At 45.7% G+C, this 21074-nt stretch overlaps 1 protein-coding gene across 1 annotated transcript in view; it reads left to right on the top strand.

Moving 5' to 3' along the window:
- Positions 1-5888: 5888 nt before the first annotated feature.
- CUL5 (cullin 5) overlaps positions 5889-21074 on the top strand; it is a 70354-nt gene continuing 55168 nt past the window's right edge. Inside the window, exon 1 of the mRNA XM_065406353.1 lies at positions 5889-5941. Within this exon, the coding sequence (XP_065262425.1) occupies positions 5918-5941 (24 nt within the window). The 5' untranslated portion in view covers positions 5889-5917. The remainder of the gene's footprint in view (positions 5942-21074) is intronic.

Below are 21074 nucleotides of genomic sequence, written 5' to 3'. Positions count from 1 at the left end.
TTGTAAATAAAAATGGATTAGGATAATTTAATACTCCAGTGTCTTCTGACCACTAATTTTCTATCCTAAAAGGAATAACCCACCTCTTATGACATAGTGCATTAGGACCCAGATCCAAAAAGAGACTTGAGTGCCTAAGCTCCAAATTTAGGTGCCTAAATCCCAGTTTTAGGCTCCACTGAGATCCACAAAACCCCTGCTCGGTTGCCACTTTCCCTGTCTCCCACACCTCTCGGGTGAGTGCTTTAACTATTTTCTTTCCATCAGGAAGAAGGGGCAATTGAACCTAGGTCTCCCTCATCCCAGGTGTATGCTCTAACTAATGGGCTAAAAGTTATAATGTAGAAACCATCATCACCACCTCCTCCTTCTCCTTCCCTCCCCATCCCCATTTTGTGTGGAGTTAGACAGACACCTGCCTATCTCTATCTCGTTCTTGCAAGGAATGCCTTAGGCGCTGAAGCTGCTTGGCTCGGTTGTTGATCACAAGCAGAGAAAGGCACCTCCCTGCAGCCCAGACTTAGGTGCCTATCTCCATGAAAGGGGCAGGGCTTAGGAAACACCCTTATTGTTGACATCTCCCATTGGGTGCTTAGGCAGCTCCTCACAGGGACGGCTCCAGGCACCAGCTGAGCAAGCAGGTGCTTGGGGTGGCCAAGGGTAAGGGGCGGCACGTCAGGCTCTTCAGCGGCAATTCGGCGGAGGGTCCCTCGGTCCCTCTCCGAGGGAAGGACCTGCCGCTGAATTGCCACCTAAGAAGAAAGTGGCGCGGTGGAGCTGCCGCCGATCGCGGATGCTGGGCTAGATAGACCTTTGGTCTGATCCAATATGGCTGTTCTTATGTACAACATATAGACTGTACGTTTTTTTTCAGGGAGATGAAGTATAACTTGAGACTCCATTTTGCTTCTTCTCCCCATTTACCCCCTCTCTCCCTGAGGCCCTCCACTGCAGTGACCCTGCTTCCAGTTCAGAGAGACAGACTTCTTCTAGAGCACAACATGAATATAACTCTGTACGCTGCCAAAGGGAAAGGGCGTGCGAGGCTAACGAGAAAGTAAAAAGCACTTCTTAGGGCCTGAGGATGCTGCCTCTGTGGCACTCTTAGCCCGGCTAGTCAGAGTGAAAGTTTGAATGGTTCTGCTACTAGACTACAATAGTGGTGCAGAATACAAGCATTTCTGTTTAGTCTTGCTACACTTGCTGCATTGTATTTTGTACTCCTAGCTCACTAAATTATTGTATTCATAAGAACATAAGAACGGCCATACTGGGTCAGGCCAAAGGACAATCTAGCCCAGCATCCTGTCTTCCGACAGTGGCCAATGCCAGGTGCCCAGAGGGAATGAACAGAACAGGTAATCATCAAGTGATCCACCCCCTGTCACTAGGGTGACCAGATGACAAGAATAAAATATTGGGACACATGGGGGGGCAGCCATAGGCTCACAGCCCCCACCCCAATGGAGCCATGGGAGAAGGGGATTACACAGCTTGAGGAAGCCAGGGGTTGGGGGTGCATGGCCCCAGCTCTGGGCGCAGCCCCACCACGGGTCAGGGGCTCACGGCCCCTGCTCCAGCCCGCAGCCCCGCTGCAAGCCGCGGGCGAAGGGCCCCAGCCACAGCCCTGCCGCTTACCTGGGGGACGGTTCCCACCCACTGGGAAGCACCTGGCAGGTTCCTCTGGCTCCTAGGGTCAGCGATGGCCAGAGGGATCTCCACTCCACATGCTGCGCCTGCCACAAGCACTGGCTTCAGCTGCCATTGGCTGGACACTGTGGGGCGGGACTTACTTGGGGCGTGAGTAGCACGCAGCCCCCCAGGGTCAGGAGCAGCTGGGAGGGTCTGCACTCTGTCTGCGCCCGCAGCTCCCATTCGCCGTGATGGAGCCAGCGCTTGTGGTAGGTGCAGCATGCAGAGACACCCCCTCCCAGCCGCCCCTGTGCCTAGGGGCAGCAGGATCCTGCTGCCCGCCGTTTCCTGGGAGCCCCCCCACCAATAAGCACTGCTGGGACCCCAGGTGAGCGCTCACCAGTGAACTCCTCCAGCCCTGAGCCAAAATATTGGAACAAATGGCATCCCGACCGTACATCAGTCGGGACGCAGGACAAACAACTAAATATTGGGACAGTCCTGATTTTATCGGGATGTCTGGTCAACCTACCTGTCGACCATTCCCAGCTTCTGCCAAACAGAGGCTAGGGACACCATCCCTGCCCATCCTAGCTAACAGCCATTGATGGACCTATCCTCCATTAATTTATCTAGTTCTTTTTTGAACGCTGTTATAGTCTTGGCCTTCACAACATCCCCTAGCAAGGAGTTCCACAGGTTGACTGTGCATTGTGTGAAAAAATACTTCCTTTTGTTTGTTTTAAACCTGTTGCCTATTAATTCCTTTAACTTCCCACAGCTTTCTTTAGTCTATCTTCTCTTGGAAAGTAACTGTAGGGGCAAATTGTGCTCCCCCCACTCCACCCTTGGAGGCAGCTGTGACACTGCATGCCATGTTCTTCACAGAGATATTATTATGATATGATTATGACATAATCATAATGTATTTTATGCAAGATAAGTCATGTGAGATGTCATTAAAAAGGTTATGATTTATTGAATATGATTATCCTATTTGTATGCATGTATCATTTTTGTATCTGAAGTTAGGAATATTGACTATGTATCTGTATTAAAAATGTGTTTACACTTGGGGAACACCCACTAGACAAAAGGCTCTCAGTCTAGATAGCTGGCTGGGAAGGACTCATTCAGGTTAATGAGCCATTAGGAGAAAACAATAGGTCTTAGAAGAAGCTTATCTCCCACCTGGGAGCTTTCCTGAGGATGCTACAGACAGCCTCCGAGTTATGGCTGCTGTGACACTACAGGGACATGTGACCAGGTCACCTGCTGCTGGACTCCATCTTGGGATGTCGGTGTTTTTCCACTGACTGGTGTGGGAACCAAGCTTTGAAACAAAGGGTTCCCGTCATATGCAAAAGCTATTAAGGCAAGGGAGTGACACCATCGTGGTTCTTCACTGACTCCCCACCCAAAGAGACTCCTAAAAACACCTGAGGAACAAAAACTGAACTGGGGGAACTGCTGGACCCAGGCTAAAGGGATTCCAAGCTGTAAGCCAGTGCAGCTTGCCCCTAAAGAATCTGCAACCTGCTTGTATCATCACTTAGGGTGAGGATTTGCTATTCATATCCGATCTATGTAGTATATTAAGCTTAATTTGCATGTTTTGTTTATTTGCTAGGTAATCTGCTTTGATCTGTTTGCTATCCCTTATAATCACTTAAAATCTATCTTTTGCAGTTAATAAACTTGTTTTTGTTTTGTCTAAAACCAGTGTGTGAGAATCATAACTCGGGGCATAAAGCTGTTGTATATTCCTCTCCACATTGAGGGAGGGGGTGAATTTCATGAGCTTACGCTGTACCGTTCCCTGTGCAGTGCAAGACGGTATAATTTTGGATTTACTCTCCAGAGGGGGGTGCATGCCTGAGTAGCTGGGAAGTTCCTTATCTGGAGCCTTCCCATGCAGAGCTGATTACAGCGTCTGCATGTAACTGCAGCTGGGTGTGTCCCTATCTGTATGTGTGCTGGTGAAAGTGCAGGCTAGTCACAGTGTAAAGGGAGCCCAGGCTGGTGGGTCAGGGGTGTTCAGTGGTACCCCAGTTCCAGGTGGCACCCTGGGGGGAACCCGTTATAGCAGCATACAAGGACATTTGCAAGACAGCTAGGGAAGGGGCTAGGCTCATGGACCCACAGCTTGGGAAATGACAAAAGGAAATACTTTGTCATCCACTGTGTAATTAGACTGTGGAAATCATGGCCGCACAGAGTCATTGAGGCCAAGAATGTAACAAGATTCAGAAAGGGATGGGACATTTATATGGATAACAAGAATGCCCATTTATCATAATTAATGGCAGTCGACAGGGGAGCGGCAGCGGTCGATTCGCCGCCGTCCTCACGGCCAGGTAAATTGACCTAAGATACACCAACTTCAGCTACGCTATTCACATAGCTGAAGTTGTGTATCTTAGGTCGACTCCCCCCCAGTGTAGACCTAGCCTAAGATACGCAACTTTAGTTACGCTATTCACGTAGCTGAAGTCGAAGTATCTTAGTTCGACTTAACTGACCGTCCTCATGGCGGCGAGTCGACTGCCGCAGCTCCCCTGTCGACTCCGCTTACTCCTCCTGCCGAGGTGGAGTACAGGTGTCGATTCGGGGATTGATTTATCGCGTCTAGACGAGACACAATAAATCGATCCCTGATACATCGAACACTATCCGCCGATCGGTGCGGGTAGTATAGACGTACCCTTAGACATAGAAAGTTGAAGTGTACATGGTACAAACTTGGGTCTGTGACTATGTATAGTCTTTATTGCCATAAGCAATCATGCTATTAATAGGCATAGGAGACTACCCACCTCAGTAACCATATGCCTATTTATCATGTTTGCAGGAACGGGCCCTAATTCTGCAAAGATTTATACACATGCTTAACTTGGATTTCAGTGGGATGATGAATGTGCTTAAAGTTAAGCACATACATAATTGTTTAAGATCCCTAGAAATGCCTTGGGGTACGGATTCTGTTAACTGTTCAGCATATTTACCACATTATACAGCTTCACATAAGCTTGCTGTACACATACAACTACATCACAATATTAGCAATGTCAAGTGTTCAAAAATCATGACCCCTTGGGGGGCTGAGCTGCAGGAGCCTGGGGTCTCTCTGGGGGAAGGTGGAGGGAGCTGGGGAGGGCTGCAGGGGGCTGGGGTCTCAGACCTCAACTCTATTGTCCCTCTGCAAATTTGTGTACACAGAGTCAATCATGACTAGTAATTTAAATCAAATCCACCCTGCCCACAAAAAGTTAATCCGGCCCTGCCCGGCACTGGGCTGGGCTCAGGGGTCTGCCAGCGTTGGATAAGGCTGGGCTGGGCTGTAGGGGTCTGGGGTATCCTGGGGGTAGATGGGGGGCTGGGCTCAGGGGGCTGGGGTCTGCCGGGGATGGATAAGGGTGGGCACTGGGCTGGGCTCAGGGGGCTGGGGTCTGCCGGGGATGGATAAGGGTGGGCACTGGGCTGGGCTCAGCGGGCAGCGCAGGGTCTGCCGGGGATGGATAAGGGTGGGCTGGGCTGTAGGGGGCTGGGGTGTCCCAGGGATAGATGGGAGTCTGGGCTCAGCGGGCAGGGGTCTGCCGGGGATGGATAAGGGTGGGCGCTGGGCTGGGCTGAGCAGGCAGGGGTCTGCCGGGGATGGATAAGGGTGGGCTGGGCTGGGCTGGGCTCAGGGGTCTGCCGGGGATGGATAAGGGTGGGCTGGGCTGGGCTCAGGGGGCTGGGCTCTGCCAGGGATGGATAAGGGTGGGCTGGGTTGTAGGGGGCTGGGGTGTCCCGGGGGTAGATGGGGGTCTGGGCCTCAGCGGGCAGGGCTCTGCCGGGGATGGATAAGGGTGGGCACTGGGCTGGGCTCTGCCGGGGTCGAAGGGAGTCAGGGCAGGGCGCTCCCTGCGAGGCGCCGCCCGGCCAGCAGAGGGCGCTGCAGCCGGAGCCTCCCGCCCCAGCCTCTCCCCTTGGCGGCGGAGCCGGCTCCTCGGCGCCGCATCATGTGGGCCAGGCCAGCCCTTGCACGGAGCCGCGGCCGCGGCCGAGTGTCTCCTGGGTGGGCGCCGCCATGAGGCGCTGACGCGGCGGCTGCGTGGGGGAGGATCGAGCCGGCCGCAGCCCCGAGTCTCCGCCCGGCCTTGTCCCGAGCGAAGCCCCGTCCGCTGCGGGCGGCGGGTCCGGCCGGCGGGAGCGCGGGGCCATGTGAAGCGGAGCGGCCCGGAGCCCGCGCCCGGAGCGAGGAGAGACGCCGCCGGCCCGGAGGGGCCCCCGCGGGGGGAACATGGCGACGTCTAATCTCTTAAAGGTGCGACCCGGGCCCGCTGGAGGGGGGGGGCCGTGTCTCGGTCCGCCGGTGGCGGCGGGGCCTGGGGGCAACTCCTGGCGGTCCCCAGGGCCCGTCGCTTGCGGGGGCGGGGGAGGTGGGGGAGCGCGGCGGCCGGGCAGAGGAAATGTGGGGGAGCGAGGGGGCAGCCTGGAGTGGGGGAGGGGCAGCCTGGAGTGGGGGAGGGGCTGGGGGCGTAGGGGGGAAAGGGGGGAGCAGAGGAGAAGGGGGGACAGTGGTGAGGGTGGGAGGGACAGGGGGGCTGTGCGGGGTCAGAGACCTGAAAGGGGACGCATAGAAGGGCTTGTCTCTGAAGTTTTAGTGTCCAGTATGTTGTAATATTTTGGGGGTTGGGGGGGAGGCTTATAAAAACCTTCATCTTCCCCTATGCTGGTGGGCTGTGTGGGCTCGAGAGACACGGATCTCTCTCCCCTGTCCCCTTCCTTCCAGTACTAAACTTCACACAGTCTAACACCCCCGCCGATCAAATAAATGTGGGGAAAGTATACGGTGACATATTTTAGACAGGACACTGTTTAATTCTATTCTGCATTACCAAAGAAACTCTAGACACCACAGAAAATGATTTTTAGATAGAGTTTGAAATGATTGTACCGTGAATAAGTATTGTTTGCATCACCACCATGTTCAAAATTTGAGGGTGTGCAGTTTACCTGGAAGGAAAAAAACACTGAACATGTACCATTTATTTAAGCAACATTTTTTTTACATAATCTAGTGTTTCCATAAAATTTTGGTATATGATGATAAACATCAGTGAACATTGACATAATATTACTCCTGAGAGGCATTCTGTGCCAAAAAATTAAAAATTCAGCTGACAATATTTTAAAGTTCTGCAAGTTTTATTAATAAATAAATGCAGAGGCTCCAGCATGGCAGTGGGGGAGCACGGGCCACTGGTTGCACGAAGGTGGGAGATCACCCTGCAGCCCCCCTGGGACACGGACTCAGTGGTGAGGCTGTACCCGACCCTGACACAGCACAAGGCCTGGGCCTGCCCCCAAAACACCCTGGGCCTTGCCCTTCTGTGCCAGGTGCACCAGGTGTGGGGCAAGCAGGCTCAACGAGGCAGGATCCAAGTGTGGAGGGGATCCAGGTGTGGAGTGAGAGGATTCTGTGTGAGACAATCTGGGTGTAGGCAGGTCAGTGGGGGGGGGGGGTCTAGGTCTGGGGGGATCTGGATTCACAGAGGCTTGTTGGGAGGGGAGGGGGGGTTCCAGGTGCAGGGGCAATGGGACTCTGTTGGGGCTTCCAGGTGAAGGTGGTTGGGGCTCAGTGGGGGGGGTCTTGGTGGGGGGGTCTCAGCAGGGGGGCCTGGGTGCTGGGGGAGTGGAGCTTGATGGAGGTGGGGGTCTGGGTGCAGCTAGTTGGGGGTCAGTGGCATCGGGGTCTGGATGTGGGTGCTCGGGGGGTAGGGCTCATCAGGGTGGGGGTTTGAATGTAGGGAGCTCAGTGGGGGTGGTCTGGGTTGCAGAGGTGGGGATCTGGGTGCAGGGGGCTCCAAATGCAGGGGTTGAGCTTCAGTGGGGTGGGGTTCAGGTATGGAGGGCTAGGGGGGTTCTGGGTGTATGGGATGAGGCTTGGCGGGGGTGTCCTGGGTAAGGGCGGTCCGGATGTAGGGGGGTTGGCCAAATGGGACAGCAGCTCCCCGCAGCTGAGGAGCGCTGGGGGCAGGAAGCAGAGGAGGATGCTGCGCTTCCTGCAGCTGGGGGAGGTTTCTGGGGGTGGGTTTGACACAGCCCGAGCCACTCCTTGCAGGGGAAGAGGAAGTCCAGTCCTCTCCTACCCCCAGCCCAGCCAGGACTAGCAGCTGATCCCGACTCAGGGTAGGAGCCCCTGGCTGGGGTGTCCCCAGCCCTGCAGTGATTTACCTCTCTTGCCAGCTGTTCAGGATACCTGAAACGATGTACCTGTGTTGCTAGAGTGGTGTGTGAAAGCTCTTGCAGCTTCCCTTTGCTTCCCTGTCAGAAAGTCATTTTTCTTCAGGGAAGCAAAGAAATCTGCGGGAGACAAGAATTCGTGTGCGCAGAATTACCCCAGGAGTAATAGCCCTGATCAGTTAAAATTGCAGAATTCCAAAACCACTGTGTTGCTATGAAACAAAATGCCCAAGAGGGGGAAATGGGGACATAGTATGATTATTTGAAGGAATCCTATTTCAGAATGCTAGGTCCAAACAGCCTATATATTTGGCCATGTTTTTACTTCAGCACTGTGTGTGTTGTGTTGTTACTTATAGTATGTTTAGGGATTTTGGATAGATTGACATTTGCTTTGGGAAAACATTAATTACATGGTCTTATAAACAGATGTAGGAAAGTTTAGCATCTCAGAGTTGATAGTATTTCACTTTAAATCTTCTAGAAAATAATTCCTACAATTGGGGGAGAGTGCAGTGTAAGGCCCTGATTCTGTTAGTTGTGGAATAGGTAATATCTGCAAAACTGGTTTTGAAAAAGTGTTTATAATCACATGCTAAATATACAAAGGTGCAGGCTCAACACAGATGATTTAGATATAGATGCCTGGTAGATAACTTGCTGGTGTCTATAAAGCTTTTAGATAATTAAGTTGGTAGTAATTGAATGGTAGTTTGCCTTTTCCATCAGAACATCTCAAAACCCTGTACAAAGACAAATAAATATGAACCCTTTTTACTAAAGGGAGAAACTGAGGTAGAGATTGATTTGCAGGAAACCACACAGCAGTCCATTGAGAGAGCTGGGAGTAGAAACACTCTTGACTCCCAGTCTTGAGGCTTAAAAAAACGACTACACTTAAAGCATATTAACACAAAATTAAGGTTGACTGGCAGTGTCTCATATCCTTTCATAATATAAAATGCACCTATACTTCAGCCTTCTGAAAACTCTACAATACAGAGTTCAACTTAGGCCAGGTCTACACTAGCGAGCTTACTCCGGCACAGCTGTACTGATGCAGCTGTGCCGCTGTAAGATCGCTTGTGTAGCCACTCTATGCCAATGGGAAACATAATAAAACCACCTCCGATCGGCGGTAGCTATGTTCGTGGGAGAGCTTCTCCTGCTGACTTAATGCTGTCCACGCCAGCGCATCTGTCGGTGTTTTTTTCCCCACACAACCTGAGCCACGTAAGTTATACCGACAAAAGTGCTAACTAATGTAGACATAGCTTAACATTTCACCCCCTTCCTTTTTGGGGGGGAGGTGGGGGTTGTGGTATGCGGGAATTGCAGAAACCGCTAGCTTTGTTATCAGTCACCTCCACATCCTGGCATTCCACTAGGCATGTCCAGAAAACAAGGGAATACGAGTTGCACCACATTCTAACCCTCTTGCATATTCTCAATGCTCAGCAGAACCCCGTATCAGTACTCATATTCACGCATTGCTCTGCATCCTTTCTGTCCTCTGTGCTGCATTGTGGCTCTGGGAGAGTTCCAGCTGTTTGGTGGCCCACATCCGATACTACTGCTATACAAATAAATAATAACTGAAGGTGGTGTCCCATAGGTAATATTTAGGATTAGAAAGAAAAGGTGTTAACATTTGGCTAGTCCTTGGAGGAGGGAAAAGGCAAGTGGTTCAGTGTAGGTCCGATTTAGGTAGCTTCTGTTCATTAAATTGTACCTTTATCCTAGTAAATACAAGGCCTAAGAGTTTCCTCTCATTCCTTGTGCACTTTCCCAGGGTTCTCTATTTGCTTGGAAGTGAAGTGAAATGAAATATGACTTCCCCACGGGGGCAGTGGATGCCTTGACACTAGCTGAGTTTGAACCTGAACTGGGTGATGTCAGTTTGGAATGGATCAGTACAATAATTTTGAGCCTCAGATATGCACCTTCCTTCCCCCGCAAAAATGAAAGAATAGTAATTTTGATATCACATGAATTTTTTTTAAACAACCTCAAAATTGGCCAACTAGTCCTCCCCTGGACCACGATGAGGCACAGCAAATTTCAAGGCAATCTCAATATACCTGTGGATTTTAGAGCACTTATCAAAATCAGTTTGTTTTGTAAATCAGTAAGATGGTCTCTGCCTTATCTGTAGTGGTGCTACACTCCTCTATAATAGGCCTCAGATTGCAGGGGGCAGTTCTTTGTGTCTGTATTTAAATATTTCTAGAGTTCATTGCATAAAACTGGAGCAATTATGAGACTTACATGAATTGTGGTTATTTCAGAAGTATATTTGCTACTCTGTAAATGACTGCGTTACAAAACTTAGTAAAGATGCTCAAACTAGTGCAGGGATCTCATACTTGCTTTCTGGAACTTTGAAGTAGAGAGAGGCCAAATACATAACAGGATTTTGAACTCCCAAAGTTCAGGCATGTTCAGATCCATGGTTTTCATTCAGATATCACAGTATATCAATACTGTGGTCTCCTCAGAGCCTTTGGTGGTACTGGGAGCAAGAAAATATGGTCCCTGATCGTGCAGTTGGATCCATGTGGACAGAACCTTGTATCTATGTAGATCAGGGGTAGGCAACCTATGGCATGCGTGCCAAAGGCGGCACACGAGCTGATTTTCAGTGGCACTCACACTGCCCGGGTCCTGGCCACCGGTCCGGGGGGCTCTGCATTTTAATTTAATTTTAAATGACGCTTCTTAAACATTTTAAAAACCTTATTTACTTTACATACAACAATAGTTTAATTCTATATTATAGACTTATAGAAAGAGATCTTCTAAAAACGTTAAAATGTATTACTGTCACGCGAAACCTTAAATTAGAGTGAATAAATGAAGACTCGGCACACCACTTCTGAAAGGTTGCCGACCTCTGATGTAGATTCTCATAGGAGTGAAAGGGGCTGCATGCAGGTGCAAGTATACCCTTGCAGATTTAGTTGGGGATTGGGGCATAAACTTAGTCTGGATTCTGTAGGAAACCTGTTATCTTTTTTCCCCTTCCCCTGTTTAAATCCTGTATCTTATCCCATTTACCTCTTATTTCAACCATTCTTCTCCAACCTCTCATCCCTGGCAACCTGCAGTATACCAGCTAGTTTTGATCTCTATAACTTACAGTAAATATTTCCAGCTGCATACTCTGGGTGTCTCGTCTTGACTATTTCCTAATAGAACTTCCTTAAAATGTCAGCAAGGAATATATGCCAACTGCCGTTGTATAGTGGAGGCCTTCTTGTCGTTAACATTGCCTAACCCTCAATATCTGCCGGTAAAGCCCCATTCTTCGGCTTGTCCATAGTTGCTCAGTATTCAGTAGTAACTGCAATGCAATCACAGCACCAATTGTGAGAGCTGCCAGACAGTAGAGGTTGGTCAAATTGCATGCTAAATTTGAAGTTGATGTGAGAGCTGGATTTAAGCATCCTTTAGGCCCCATATTTGACATCCAGGAGCTAGTACAAGACCAGCACAGTAACATACATGTTAAAAGAATTCGGAGTCCTTGTGGCACCTTAGAGACTAACAAATTTATTTGGGCATAAGCTTTTGTGGGCTAAAACCCACTTCATCAGATGCATGCAGTGGAAAATACAGTAGGAAGATACAGAGAACATGAAAAAATGGGGGTTGCCGTACCAACTCTAACGAGACTAATCAATTAAGGTGGGTTATTATCAGCAGTAGAAAAAAACTTTTGTAGTGATAATCAGGATGGCCCATTTCAAACAGTTGACAAGAAGATGTGAGTAACAGTAGGGGAAAAATTTGCATGGGGAAATAGTTTTTAGTTTGTGTAATGACCCATCCACTCCCAGTCTTTATTCAAGCCTAATTTAATGGTGTCCAGTTTGCAAATTAATTCCAGTTCTGCAGTTTCTCATCAGAATCTGTTTTTGAAGTTTTTTTGTTGAAGAATTGCGACTTTTAGGTCTGTAATTGAGTGTCCAGGGAGGTTGAAGTGTTCTCTGATTGGTTTTTGAATGTTATAATTCTTGACGTCTGATTTGTGTCCATTTATTCTTTTGGGTAGAGACTGTCCGGTTTGGCCAATGTACAGGGCAGAGGGGCATTGCTGGCACATGATGGTATATATCACATTGGTAGATGTGCAGGTGAATGAGCCCCTGATGGTGTGGCTGATGTGATTAGGTCCTATGATGGTGTCCCTTGAATAGATATGTGGACAGAGTTGGCAACGGGCTTTGTTGCAAGGATAGGTTCGTGGGTTAGTGTTTTTGTTGTGTGGTTGCTAATGAGTATTTGCTTCATGTTGGGGGGCTGTCTGTAAGGGAGGACTGGCCTATCTCCCAAAATGTGTGAGTGAGGGATTGTCCTTCAGGATAGGTTGTAGATCCTTGATGATGTGCTGGAGAGGTTTTAGTTGAGGGCTGAAGGTGGTGTTCTGTAACTTTCTTTGTTGGGCCTGTCCTGTAGTAGGTGACTTCTGGGTACTCCTCTGGCTCTGTCAATCTGTTTCTTCACTTCAGCAAGTGGGTATTGTAGTTTTAAGAACGGTTGATAGAGATCTTGTAGGTGTTTGTCTCTGTCTGAGGGATTGGAGCAAATGCGGTTGTATCTTAGAGCTTGGCTGTAGACAATGAATCGTGTGATGTGGTCTGGATGATGTGGATGACCACACCACACCATCAGGGGCTCGTTCACCTGCATATCTACCAATGTAAAATATGCCATCATGTGCCAGCAATGCCCCTCTGCCATGTACATTGGCCAAACCGGACAGTCTCTACGCAAAAGAATAAATATATCTCTTCCTACTGTATTTTCCCCTGCGTGCATCTGATGAAGTGGGTTTTAGCCCACGAAAGCTTATGCCCAAATAAATTTGTTAGTCTCTAAGGTGCCGCAAGTACTCCTCGTTCTTTTTGCTGATACAGACGAACACAGCTATCACTCTGAAACCTGTCATACATGTTAAAGTTAGAGACAAGGAGGGTGAGGTAATATCTTTTATTGGACCAACCTCAGTTGGTGGAAAGAACAAGCTTTTGAGCTTCACAGAGCTCTTCCTCAGGTCTGTGGAAGGAAGGAAACTGAAGTGTCCAAGCTAAATACAAGGTGGGATAGATTGTTAAGCATAAAGGGTTCACACATGTTGTAGGACAGTGGTTCTCAACCTTTTTTTACCCAAGGACCCCTAAACTTAAATAGACAAACCTGCGGACCCACAATCAGAAGCGATGCATAGAGGTGTCACATGCCCCCCAGATTTCTGCCTTCCATTTGTCCCTGCTCACTGAAGTGCTGATGTAGCAGGGCAGAGCTGTGGTGTGTCTCCTTGGCTAGCTGCTGCCTGCTCGTGGAGTCAGTGGCTGTGAGGCAATCCCTTTTGATGGCGGGGGAGGGCTCTCTTCTGCTGTGATCTTGCAATTTTTGGTTGCACCCCCCCCCCCCCAACCCAGACAGGCTGGGTGGCCTGCCGAAGTGAGTCAGGAGTGGAGGTGGCACTCCCTCCCTGAGTTCCGCTACCTGGGGCTGATACCTGGTTTATTTTGTCAGAACAATACCCCCCCCCCACACACACACACACACACAGTTGAGAACCGGTGTTGTACGAGACCAATTAAAATGAAATTGGCAACTAACACCCCTACAGTTCTAGAACAATGGACGATTAGTAGATAGCAGGGTATGTAGTAAGTAGGGCTGTCAGTTAATCACGGTTAACTCGTGATTAATTCAAAAAAATAAGCGCGATTAATCACGCCTATAACAATAGAATATCAATTGAAATTTATTAAATATTTTTGTATGTTTTTCTACATTTTCAATATTGATTTAAATTACAACACAGAATACAAAGTGCACAGTGCTCACTTTATATTATTATTTTTGATTAAAAATATATACACTGTAAAAATAATAAACAAAAGTAATAGTATTTTTTTAAGTATCAGAGGGGTAGCCGTGTTAGTCTGAATCTGTAAAAAGCAACAGAGGGTCCTGTGGCACCTTTAAGACTAACAGAAGTATTGGGAGCATAAGCTTTCGTGGGTAAGAACCTCACTTCTTCAGATGCAAGTAATGGAAATCTCCAGAGGCAGGTATAAATCAGTATGGAGATAACGAGGTTAGTTCAATCAGGGAGGGTGAGGTGCTCTGCTAGCAGTTGAGGTGTGAACACCAAGGGAGGAGAAACTGCTTCTGTAGTTGGATAGCCATTCACAGTCTTTGTTTAATCCTGATCTGATGGTGTCAAATTTGCAAATGAACTGGAGCTCAGCAGTTTCTCTTTGGAGTCTGGTCCTGAAGTTTTTTTGCTGTAAGATGGCTACCTTTACATCTGCTATTGTGTGGCCAGGGAGGTTGAAGTGTTCTCCTACAGGCTTTTGTATATTGCCATTCCTGATATCTGACTTGTGTCCATTTATCCTCTTGCGTAGTGACTGTCCAGTTTGGCCAATGTACATAGCAGAGAGGCATTGCTGGCACATGATGGCATATATAACATTGGTGGACGTGCAGGTGAATGAGCCGGTGATGTTATAGCTGATCTGGTTAGGTCCTGTGATGGTGTTGCTGGTGTAGATATGTGGGCAGAGTTGGCATCGAGGTTTGTTGCATGGGTTGGTTCCTGAGTTAGAGTTGTTATGGTGCGGTGTGTGGTTGCTGGTGAGAATATGCTTAAGGTTGGCGGGTTGTCTGTGGGCGAGGACTGGCCTGCCTCCCAGGGTCTGTGAAAGTGAGGGATCATTGTCCAGGATGGGTTGTAGATCACTGATGATGCGTTGGAGAGGTTTAAGCTGAGGACTGTAGGTGATGGCCAGTGGAGTTCTGTTGGTTTCTTTTTTGGGCCTGTCTTGTAGCAGGAGGCTTCTGGATACACGTCTGGCTCTGTTGATTTGTTTCTTTATTTCCTTGTGTGGGTATCGTAGTTTTGAGAATGCTCGGTGAAGATCTTGTAGGTGTTGGTCTCTGTCTGAGGGGTTGGAGCAGATGCGATTGTACCTCAGTGCTTGGCTGTAGACGATGGATTGTGTGGTGTGTCCGGGGTGGAAGCTGGAGGCATGAAGGTAAGCATAGCGGTCGGTGGGTTTTCGGTATAGGGTGGTGTTAACGTGGCCATTGCTTATTTGTACGGTGGTGTCTAAGAAGTGGACCTCCCGTGTAGATTGGTATCTGTGTATCAGTGCGCTGTGATTTTTTTAGTTCACCTCATACAAGTACTGAAGTGCAATTTCTTTATCGTGAAAGTGCAACTTACAAATGTAGATTTTGTTTTTGGTTACATAACTGCACTCAAACAAAACTGTAAAAGTTTAGCGCCTACAGGTCTACTCAGTCCTACTTCTTATTCTACCAATCGCTAAGACAAACAAGTTTGTTTACATTGACGGGAGATACTGCTTCCTGCTTCTTATTTACAATGTCACCTGAAAGTGAGTACAGGCATTCGCATCACACTTTTGTAGCTGGTGTTGCATGGTATTTACATGCCAGATATGCTAAACATTCATATGCCCCTTCCATGCTTCAGCCACCATTCCAGAGGACATGCTTCCATGCTGATGATGCTCGTTTAAAAAAAAGTGTCAATTAAATTTGTGACTGTACTCCTTGGGGGGGAGAATTGTATGTCTCCTGCTCTGTTTTACCCACATTCTGCATATATTTCATGTTATAGCAGTGTCAGATGATGACTCAGCACATGTTCGTTTTAAGAACACTTTCACAGCAGATTTGACAAAACGCAAAGAAGGTACCGATGTGAGATTTCTAAAAATAGTTACAGCGCTCGACCCAAGGTTTAAGAATCTGAAGTGCCCTTCAAAATCTGAGAGGGACGAGGTGTGGAGCATGCTTTCAGAAGTCTTAAAAGAGCAACACTCTGATGCGGAAACTACAGAGCCCAAACCACCAAAAAAGAAAATCTCAACCCTCTGCTGGTGGCATCTGACTCAGATGATGAAAATAACATGCGTCAGTCCGCACTGCTTTGGATCGTTATCAAGCAGAACCTATCATCAGCATGGAAGCATGTTCTCTGGAATGGTGGTTGAAGCATGAACGGGCATATGAATCTTTAGCACATCTGGCACATAAATATCTTGCGACGCTGGCGACAACAGTGCCAAGCGAACACCTGTTCTCACTTTCAGGTGACACTGAACAAGAAGCGGGCAGCAGCATCTCCTGCAAATGTAAACAAAACTTGTTTGTGCGATTGGCTGAACAAGAAATAGGACTGAGTGGACTTGTAGGCTCTAAGTTTTACATGGTTTTATTTTTGAATGCAGTTTTTTTTGTACATAATTCTACATTTGTAAGTTCAACTTTCATGATCGAGAGATTGCACTACAGTACTTGTATGAGGTGAGTTGAAGAATACAATTCTCTTTTTTACAATGCAAATATTTGTAATAAAAAATAAATAACGTGAGCACTGTACACTTTGTATTCTGTTGTAATTAAAATTAGTATATTTGAAAATGTAGTAAACATCCAAAAATATATAAAATACATGGTATTCTATTGTTTAAAAGTGTGATTAATCACAATTAATTTTTTAATCGCTTGACAGCCCTAGTAGTAAGTTATTGTAATGGGCCATGAAATCAGTCTCTCTTTTAAATCCATGGTATTTGGTGTTCAGTAGTTACAAATATAAGTTTCCTTGTCTCTCATATATCCTGGGACCAACATGGCTACAACACTGCATGTAACATTAAAGTTAAGGAAAATGAAGTAATAAGTGTGAGGGAAATGTAGTGCTATCTACAAAAATAACTGAGATGGGTGGGTGTGCTCTCAGTATAAAGTGTCTCATTCTCTTTTATTGTATTACAATAGTGCCTAAACCCCAACTGAAATCTAGGCCCCATTGTGCTAGACGTGATACAACATGCAGTAAGAGACAGCCTTGCCCCAAAGAGGCTACTATTCAGTGTTTAAAAAACAAAAATAAAACAACAACCCACTACATGAAGGCAGAGTTACAGTTGCTTGGTAGTGTGTCGTCCTGTTGCAGAATGTTTGAGTTGAGGAAAACTCAAACTTCTGAGAAGCAGGAAATGCAAGTGAAAGTTGCCTGTGCAAACATTCCTTTTTGTCCTTTAATAGTGTTAGATGGAATCCAGTGGGTGAGAGTGAATTGGTTGTAAAAGGAAGTGAAGTATATTTCAGGAACTGTGGGGTTGGCAGAGTAAAGGTATGTGTCGTTTCTCCCTCCCTACCTCCACCCCCCAAGATGCATGACAGTTTTATTTTCCTTTGGGTCTTCTCATACAAATCACTGTTTTTGTGATTCAGAACTGTTGCTTGTTTGATTAACAACATTGGCTAGTTTACAGTGTTTGTAATAATACAAAGATATGCATAGTACTTTATAGACAAACAAGAATGACAGGCCTCCATTCCAAGGAGCCCAATCTTTCACATGTCTCTTGAGTGATCTTTACTCATGTGAGCAGTCCAGTTAAGTTCAAGACTTGTAGAAATGGGCCCTAAATTATGGAAATTTATATTTGCAAAGGTGTAGCTAGAGCTCTGAAAACACTTAGTCATATATTTTTGTTTGTGTTAACAAGATGTACTGGGGCATTGCTGAAAGAGAGCAGAGTTAAGGTTGCATGTGCAACCTTAACCGCATATCCTGGCCAGAGGCCAGATTGAAAAGGGCTAGGATGGAATTGGAGGAGAGGAATTCCACACAGTGAATGTAGACAGTGCACTCTATGAGCTTAGAGATGGAAGGAAGACTGGGTAGTAGCTGGAGAGGCATGTGGGGTCAAGGGTGTGTGTGTTTTTTAGGGTGGCAGAGACTAGAGCAGGGAAAGCAAAAGAGTAAAGGAGGGCATGAGTGGGCACAAAGGAATCAGATCACTTGATGTGCTGGGGTCACTAAGGCAAGTAGGATGAGGTTAGAGGTGGAGAGCAGAGGAGAAAATTGTGTCTATGACGGGAGAAGGAGATGAGAGTTGTAGGAAGGGAAGGAAAGACAAGCTGAAAAGATGGTGAAGGTCGTATAGTATTTTTGTCAACTTTCTCTTGGAAAAAAGTGGTGAAAATTTGTGCGGAGAGGGAAGTGAATATATGGTGGAGTCAGAATCCCCATCCTGGAGCAGAATATATTTTTGAAGAAATAGAGGTTATTTTGGTAGATAACGTCCGAACAATCCTTACAGTTGTAGTTATCTGTATGTATTTAGTACAAAATATAATTTTATGTGTTATACATAGACTTGGCAGAGTTTAATTTTTTTTTAGAATGTCAAAGGATAATTTTAAGCTATTTATATAAATTTTCACAATTATGGGGCATGGTCAGACAATTATTTAATGACTGTAGATACTGAGATTCAAAAACGTAAAGCTTTGAACAGTTTTAAACACAAGTTGTCAGCATTAAATATCAAAATATACAAAGGTAAATATCTTTATCAAACTCTGATAGGCTCTCAAGTAGCATTTTTCTAACCTTATCTATTTGTAAATTTCAGTTATCATAGATGGAAATATTTCTGATCCATTTGTGTACAGTGAAATCGATTACCCACATTTATTGATAAAAGTATAATCCTTCCAAGCCCAGTTATACAAATGTTTGTTCTACAGTTATATTTTGTTTGTAAAGTTAGTCAGCTTTGTTACTCTGACAAAAAGCAAGTATGTATTCTCATTCTGATGCTATGTGAACCTTGTCTACCACTGCACTATAGTTTAACTTCCACTGGAAAAATACTTCTCCTTGCATCAGTCTCTACTCATTTATTCTTTCCTATTATAACAATTTAAAGGGCATAGGATTTCCGTAAGAAAAAGGAAACTTGTTCATAGAGCAGTGTGTAGGAAATATGTAGTGAAGAGAGAGAGTCTAAAATTGGTACATGTTGTGTCTGGTATTCATTGCCTCTTCAGACAGCGGATATTGGTATTGTTGAAATGCAATTATTGTATTTTAATGTAGTATGTGAATGCTGGGAGGAAAGGAAAGTCAAAATTTCATTAGCAAGATTCCTTAAATGTATCACAGTGAAAGATTCTTAGTTATTTTTTAAATTTACCTTTTTTCTCTACCTTGTGGATAAGATCACATAGATTTGGATCAGATGGATGCTTTCTGTGGTAGCACAATCACCAGGGTGGAAAAGAATGACAAATAAGTAGGGCCCTTTGTTTTCAGTTTTTATTTAATTTAATTTTTTCCTGGGAATTTATCAGTGTTTATTACCATCACAACAAAAACAGATGAAAATCAGTGCAAAAGTATGAATAATGTTTCTGGGTAAATATCAGGGTTTATTTTGGTGGATGGAAAGATGGGAAAAAATTAGTAGATTAACACTTTGAATTCAGTTAATCAATGTGGTTTGCTGCAGAACTACAACGGAACTCAAAACATGCCACCTCTGAGTTTAAGAGAAGAATACATCTCTAATCCCCAAATAAAACTTTTAATTTGAATAAACAGTTTACTGTTGTAGTCTTAGAACTATTAGCCTGTAAATATTTACATTTAAGAATTGGGTCACACCATTTGCAGTGCATACATTCAACTTCAGCCGTTTCTCCTGGTTTTGTTTTTTAAAACTTTCGAATACTTCCTTGTGTTCTGAAACGTATTCTGTTACAGACTTTTGTTTTCTTTCCATTTTAGTGTGTCAAATCTTTAAACCGTTGTCTGTTAGAAACTCGAAATATGTATGTGGTGGACGTGAGATTTATCAGTACGTTCAGATGCGCACATGCGTGCCTGTTTGTTTATTGTGTGTATCTTCTAGACTAATACATAGCCTTACTTCAACAGGCAGTTTTGCATATATACACAGATAATAATGCATTATTGTAATACATATAGCTCATGCAGTGTATTGTATTTTCCTAATAAAACAAGTTATTTTTTATATATTTGAATGGTACACAAGTAGGGTGAGAATCAGAAAAAACTGAATAATACTTTTTGTAAAACCAATACAAATCCAAAATCACAAATGGGGAAAAATAACGGTCCAGTTGTAATTTGATTTCTCATGACTAAAAACGTCTAGTTCTCTCATTCTTTTCATTTTACGTATCTCCTTTACCCATGTTTGATGCTGATAATGTGAGCATCAAAGCTTTCAGCAATCCTATTAAATTTGTTGTGTACTTCTATTTTCATTATTCCCTTTTACCTTTGCCCAAAAGTTTAGATCAAATACTTTCATCCTTAAATGTACAGGTGCTTCTCTAGTGGCTATGTGCAGCGCACACACTGGTGTCGTTATCATTGTGCATATGCCAGTTGCAGAACGTAGGCCTGGAGCAGTTCCAAGTTTCTAAGGCCTTGTCTACACTATGGGGGTAAGTCCACCTAAGTTAAGCAACTCTAGCTACATGAATAACATAGCTGGAGTTGACGCAGCTTAGGTCGACTTACCGCAGTGTCTACACCACGCTGAGTCGACGGGAGACACTTTCCCGTTGACTTACCTTACGCTTCTTGTTCTGGTGGAGTACCGGAGTCGATGGGAGAGTGATCTGCAGTCGATTTAGCAATTCTTCACTAGACCCGCTAAATCGATCCCCTGGTGCATCGCGGCGTTGATCCCTGGTAAGTGGTAGACATGCCCTTAGGCTATGGCTACAATTCAGCTTAAGATGACATAAATTAAGTCTCTGAGAGATGTGAATTAGCCACCCTTCTGAGCGACATAACTTATGCCAACTTAAGGGTGGGTGTGGACAGTGCCGTGTCTGAAGGAGAAGTTCTCCCACTGACACAGCTACCGTGCCACTCGCGGGGGTTGGCGTAATTAAGCTGATGGGAGAGCTCTCTACCTTGGCTTAGAGTGGCTATACGGAGAGCTTACAGCAGCACAGGGGCTTTTTTTTTTTTTGAGGCTGAACCAAAAGCTTGATATCTGTAGTCTAAAACTGGTCTCAAGAATGCTCTATACATTATTAATACCTTCTTATCTGCACCCCATTTGCTTCCAACAACACTTTAAAGTAAGTTCATTCTACTTTTGCACCTTATCTGTGACCTTTCCAAGTTAATTTATTATTAAACACTACTCCTAGGAACATAAACTTTTTGAACTATCTGAATTTTTTCACCATAAAGAAGTAAGTCCCTGTCTTCCCTAATTTTCTTCCTGCTTAAAAACATTCCCTTAGTTTTTTGCAAGTGAGAATTTAAATCTCCAATCATATCCCCACTTGAAATTCTCTAGAGTGATTTATTTTTG

Source organism: Emys orbicularis, chromosome 1 (assembly GCF_028017835.1).
Source record: "Emys orbicularis isolate rEmyOrb1 chromosome 1, rEmyOrb1.hap1, whole genome shotgun sequence".
NCBI lineage: Eukaryota > Metazoa > Chordata > Testudines > Emydidae > Emys > Emys orbicularis.
Note: the sequence above shows the minus strand (reverse complement) of the source record. Positions and strands in the feature narration are given on the sequence as shown.